Source organism: Arachis duranensis, chromosome 3 (genome assembly GCF_000817695.3).
Source record: "Arachis duranensis cultivar V14167 chromosome 3, aradu.V14167.gnm2.J7QH, whole genome shotgun sequence".
Classification (NCBI taxonomy): Eukaryota; Viridiplantae; Streptophyta; class Magnoliopsida; order Fabales; family Fabaceae; genus Arachis; species Arachis duranensis.
Genome location: NC_029774.3, coordinates 132,400,926 through 132,406,995, shown reverse-complemented (window position 1 = coordinate 132,406,995; position 6,070 = coordinate 132,400,926). Strand labels below are relative to the sequence as shown.

General features: G+C 32.9%; 1 protein-coding gene across 1 annotated transcript; it reads right to left on the bottom strand.

The window, feature by feature from the left end:
* Positions 1-5,132: 5,132 nt before the first annotated feature.
* On the bottom strand, positions 5,133-6,070 carry LOC107481940 (uncharacterized). The gene is made up of 2 exons (XM_016102297.1): positions 6,054-6,070; positions 5,133-6,003 (listed from the first exon to the last, which is right to left on the bottom strand). Exons 1-2 carry the CDS (start codon positions 6,068-6,070, stop codon positions 5,133-5,135), a joined length of 888 nt encoding a protein of 295 aa, XP_015957783.1.

Below are 6,070 nucleotides of genomic sequence, written 5' to 3'. Positions count from 1 at the left end.
AATCACATAAGATAAACAAACTTAATATATTAAAACTAAAGATAAACACACTTAATATTATAAAATCCCCAGCCGGATGATGGACAGTAGTAGAGGGGCATCATGCTCGGGGGCACTGGAGGTATCACCCACCACAGGCTCTATCAACGGGGTCACTGCATTTGCAGGGGGGATGTTGTAGAAGGAGGCACCCAGTTCGGGTTTGGGACCAAGATTGCCCAGTTTCTCCAAACATTACATCTAAGTCATCCTCAAAAACAGAGTTAAAATTTTTTGTCAGTGCCTCTTCGTCTTCTTTTCTTTTGGGAATCAACTTGATTGACTGAATAGCCGATATCTCCTTCGACTCCTCCGTCCCCTGGTCTTTGCTTGAGGATACATTGTCACCCTTCTGTTATTGCTTCTGAGGTGACTTACTTTCTTTGCTCAATTCTGGATATGGCCCTAATGTATTGACATAAGCTAGCATTTTGTGCTTGGGCCACAGTTCTTGTAATGAATGGAGCTCTTTCTTGAAAATTACGTCGAGACCTTCCTCGACCATTGCCCCTTCTACCTGCTCCTTGTCTGGACCTACCTCTTTTCTGGGCTCCAGCCTAATTTCCAAAATCTTCTATAGAAACATTGAAATTGTAATTTCTAAAGTAGTTTGGGATATTATTCTGTACTTATTTGTTATTTGACGGAGGAACTCTAGTTCGACTTGACACCCCTGTGGTTTCTGGTCAACTGTCACCACCGTGCGCATGTGTTGTTTGATAGAAGCTACAGGCTCTCGACCTTTAATCCCTTGCATCAGTCGAGCTTGTCTTAATTCTTCCTGATGAACACGCCCTCTACTCTTTTGAGTCGAAAGCCTTAGTAGTTGAAATGTCAAACAAGACATTACATCAAGGGCATATTGCTACATTTCCTTCCTGCTCCTTTTGTCTCAACAAGAAATCTAATATATCTTCTCCTACCTTTGGATAAATAGACCTTTCTGCCTCAAACATGTCTAGCTCGAATTACTCATTTTCTTTACAGGCTCGACATAAATGTCATTTCTTCTATTTCAACGATGTCACTTGGAAGAAATCGAAATCCATTTTCATTTCAGGCTTATCAACAAACTTTAATCGACCTTCATCAATAGCCTTTTGTATCAAGTCCCTAAAACGAACACAACTTTTAGTATAATGTCCTGAAGTTTGATGAATTTTGCAAATTTTTTATTTCTAATTTTAGAAATAGATGGCATTTTTTTTCCCTCAGGGAGTACAAGTTGCTTATCTTTAAACAACATATCGAAAATCTGTTCATCTTTTATTAGGTCGCAAGAATAATTCTTTCCTCCTGACAAATGAGTCTTATCTTTTGCCGGAGTAAGAGATCAACATATATACGGAGGCCCATATTTTAATTATGCAGCAAAAACAGATTCACTATTCGACTCTTCCTCACTCATGCAGTCAATGTAGTTCACGTTTTTATTGAAAAATAGTTTTCTTTTATTCGACTCTAGCTCTTCTTTTTCTTTATTTAACTTCTCAATTTGTTGGACTTTATCAGCCAACTGAGCTAGGTCTAAAAATTATTGATTTACTAATTTCTTTCGAATATTGAAATCCATATTAACTATTTTAGGCTCAATAATAAGAGTGAAATATTTATTTCTCATATTCTTAAATCGGATAAGGTAGTCATCGATCAACTCAGTTTTTTTCTCTCGTTACTGTGAATAAATCAGACAAAGTCACCTTTATTTCACTCCTAAATAAATTGATCATGAATACTTCGTTCTAATTGAATTCAACTATGGATCGAATTAGGTTACAAATTTGAAAACCAAGTAAAAGCGTTCTTTGTTAATGAAGAGAGAAAATATCTCATTTTCAATTATTCATTATTAGCTAACTCGCCTATTTTGACTGAATACCAAGCAATGTGCTCTATATTCAATTTTCCATTTTCCCAGCAAATTTTGTAAGGGATTTAGGAGTTTTGACTCCCCTGGAGAGTTCAACCTGTAAGACATAATCTAGAAAGGGAGATATAAATTAAAGTTGATTTGTCACCATTATATTTAACCCTGCTCTGTTTAGGATTTATTCGACAGCTTGAGTTATATTTTGGCCATAAATATGAACAACATTATTTGCTCTAACTTCATTTAATACTCTATTTGCGTCACTGAGACTAAAAATTTTAAGAGTTTAAATGATGATTTAGTGTTATTCATTAAAATTTCTAAACTTTCTGAGTTCTTCCTATTTATAGATTACAAGAATAAACTTACTTCTGAATAAACTTGACCATAACCTAATTTCCTCCCTTTTTTTAGGGCACAACCTTGCCTTGACCCTAAAACATTTTCATCGAGATATCCCACGTTCCATCTTGCCTTGCTTTTCAAATTTTACGTTCTTGTATTGCATCCATATTTACCACGTGATGCATTCTTGGTTTCGACCTTGTTCATTGATTTTCCTCAAGTCATTAAACCTTTGACCTTGATCACCATTTTATTCTTGTTATAATCAAAAGAAATTTTTTCTATGGCCATCTGTGCCATGTTTCGACTTCCTATACACCACACAATCGAATGTCTTCATGAGTCGAAATTTGTGCTAACAAAGAATAATGTGACTTACATTATAATATAATCGCGGACTCAGATATAACATCAGTTGATATATATGTACATAGATCTATGTATTTTAGTAGCTAGTTTGTCTTAACAAGACATTAAAACAGGAGCAAAGTGCCACTTTTTTTAAAAGCACATTTCATTAATAAGAATCGCAGGTTCAAAGTACTAGATACATATATGAATGATAAGTATCATAACTTCACAAGTTAGATTCTCGATTTTAACCAATAAAAATTACACCGTTAAAAGAATTTTAGAAATTATAGGGCTATACAATTTTACACGAGATATTTTTTAAGGGTCACATCCTTTAAAAAAATAATTTTACTGGACCTGTACCTACTTTATCCTTCACCACAGAGTAGCTGTGAGGCCTTTTAGTAGGCCCAATAGATGCAGATCAGCTTGAGAGTACGGCCCACAAGTAGATTGAATTCTGGAACCTGGACCCACCATAAAAATAAAAAGTAACAGTTTACCAAAACATTTTAAAAAAAAAGTAGGGAGGAAATTAGGAAACAAAATCTGTAGAAATTTGAATCACATTTAACTAAATCAAATATATCAGGAGCATTTTAAAGGAAGAAAGCTTCTTGATCCTAGGTTCAAATCTCGTTAACAGAAATGATAAATAATATATATTAAAAAAACATTTTGATTAATTAGTTCAATTCACTGTAGAAATAAAGTTTTGAATCACTTTCTTAATAGCTATATGTTATGTTAAACATCACTTAGAAAATAAGTACCAAATTACATGCACTAGCTGATAGTTTGTCATTTAATTCATGGTGCACTATGCTCTGCGTTAATTGGTAGTAGAAAACACGTGAAATTAGTCGAAGACTTTCAGTAGCAACTTATATTACCAAAACTTTAAATAAATACTCGAAACAAAATTATTACTTGTACATTAATTTAGGATAATCGGCCGCCGTTTTAGTTTGATTGATTGAACAAAAATAAAAATTGAAATCCAATTGCACCCCCCAATAGGATTCACGGATTCAGTATCCATTTGCAACTGAGTTATGATTAATTGATTGAGAGTCTCTGTCTTGGAAGCCATCACCATGTGGAATTTGATGCCTGGAAAAATGGGGTTCCAATCTATGCACAATTAATAATATATATTTTCAGATATTGATGGCTAACATTTAAAAACAAAGTTTTATTCTACAACTACAATACAAGTGGGGTGAAATAATATTTAAGAATCTAACTAATGACGCCGCTCTTGAATTTTCTGGCGTACTTAGCATACTACTTTGGACTTCTGATCATGGTCAAATGCGTCACAACGAAACACGCGCCCACTGTCAATGGGATTTTAAACGTTTGGGGAACAAAAGACATGGCTGGATTATTAAAATTAAATTCAATATAATTTTAATTAACTTGTTTTTGTATAAATATATTACCAATAAACTGAAGCACAGAAACTCAAAATAAGAATTACATTATTTATACATTTTTTTTATATTAATTCATATCAAACAAACACAAAATATTAGATATTAAATTATTTATTTATATAAAATATAAAATATAAATATGAATATACATAAATATATGATAATTAATTTAATAATTATTTTTATATACATATAGTATTTTTATTTTACATTATTTATTTATTTGTTTGTACTGGTTAAATTTTTTTTTCAGATTTTTTCTCTTCAAATGGAAATGCATAGAGCCCAAGGAGGCATGGGACCAATTTTATTCCTTTATTATGAAAATCTATATCTAAATTCAAATATGTGCCAAACAAAATTCAAATTCAAAGCAATGACATTCGCCCTATAATGACATATTATATAATTTTTTTATCTAAAACTGAATAAAAATAAAAAAAGGGTCTAATAGAAAGCTGGTTTGTTTGAAATTGAACAAGCATCTGTACTGTACACATGAACCGATGAACCTAAGAAAGAATATGTTTTGTAATGGGCATCCGATGCTAAACATGACCAAATCGGTAATCTTCTACACGTTTCTGGTTCAAGTTCAACAAACCTCAACACATAGGAAATCAAAAAGGAAAATGAGTGATCTAAAAATCAAAACAAAAATGATAAATTTTGACAAGGTAAATTCATTGGCTTCGTTGTAAAAGTAGAAATGCGCATCTTTAGCTCAAACATTTTACAAATTCACAAAAGAAAATAGACTCTTGTAAGCAAATGTTCTAATGGCATTAATTAAATATATTACTGCAAAAGAAATTTTTTTATAGATATTTTTTAGTTAATATATATTGTTACTTATTAATTTTTTTATAAGAAATAAAAAATTTAGATTTTTTTTACATTTGTTATACATTTATTAAAATAAAAATTTAAAAAATTTTCTAATAGTAATTTTAAAGGTAAAATGATTATTTAAACCAAATGGGAGATCTCTATAACATTTTTTATTTTGGATGAATGGTGTAATTTTTGTTTCTATTTTTTTTTGTGACTAAATAGAAAAGAAAGAAAAAAGAGACAAAACCAAATTAATTGGCTAGGGTCATATCTAAATCTATTAGATGTTGAAGCTCACTCCATGGTTGGCTCCAATTCGAGTGAATGTCCGCGACAGAAGCAGCTGCTTTAGCAACACTATTTGCAGTCCTCTGAATTAAAAGAATAGAGACTCTCCAATTCCAATTCATAACCTCCTGAATATGCTTTGCCAAATCCCATTCCGGAATATCCTTACTAAGCATTCTTTGGTTTACCAAGAAAAGAGCTTCTAAACAGTCTGTTTCACAAATAACCTCACGAAATCCACTCTCCCAAGCAAGAAGTAAACCTCTCCAAATTGCATACAATTCAGCAAAAAGAACACTACACACTTCGACTTTTCCAGTGCAACCTTTCAACCAACATCCATCAGGATTGCGAATAATACAACCAAAACCAGCATAGCCAGAAGGAGCAAACCAACTAGCATCACAATTCAATTTAACAGAATGAACTGGAGGTGGAATCCAATGCAAACAAAGTGAAGGAGGAGACAGAGATTGATGCATAGCAAAAATAGTGTGAAACTCCCTTACTGAACTACGAATCAAACTCACCACTTTACTAGCACTCCATGAATCATCTATATTAAATAAGTCATGATTCCTGCTTCTCCAAATCCACCAGATGGTCGAAAAGAAAAGAAAAACATCTCCACTCCTTGCACCTCTGTAGAGCCAATCATGTAAATTCGAGTTATCTGAATACAAGCCTAAAAGGGTCCAGACCTCCTTGGCACTAGGGCACTCCCGAAGACAATGAAGAATGGATTCAGAACCATTCTGACACCGATGACAGGTGCTAGATAAAGCTAAACCACGACCCAAACGAAACTCTGCTGTAGGAATAGCATTATGGAGACTGAGCCAAATCAAGAACTTATACTTCTCAGAAATATGCAGACGACATACCCACAACCAATTATCAT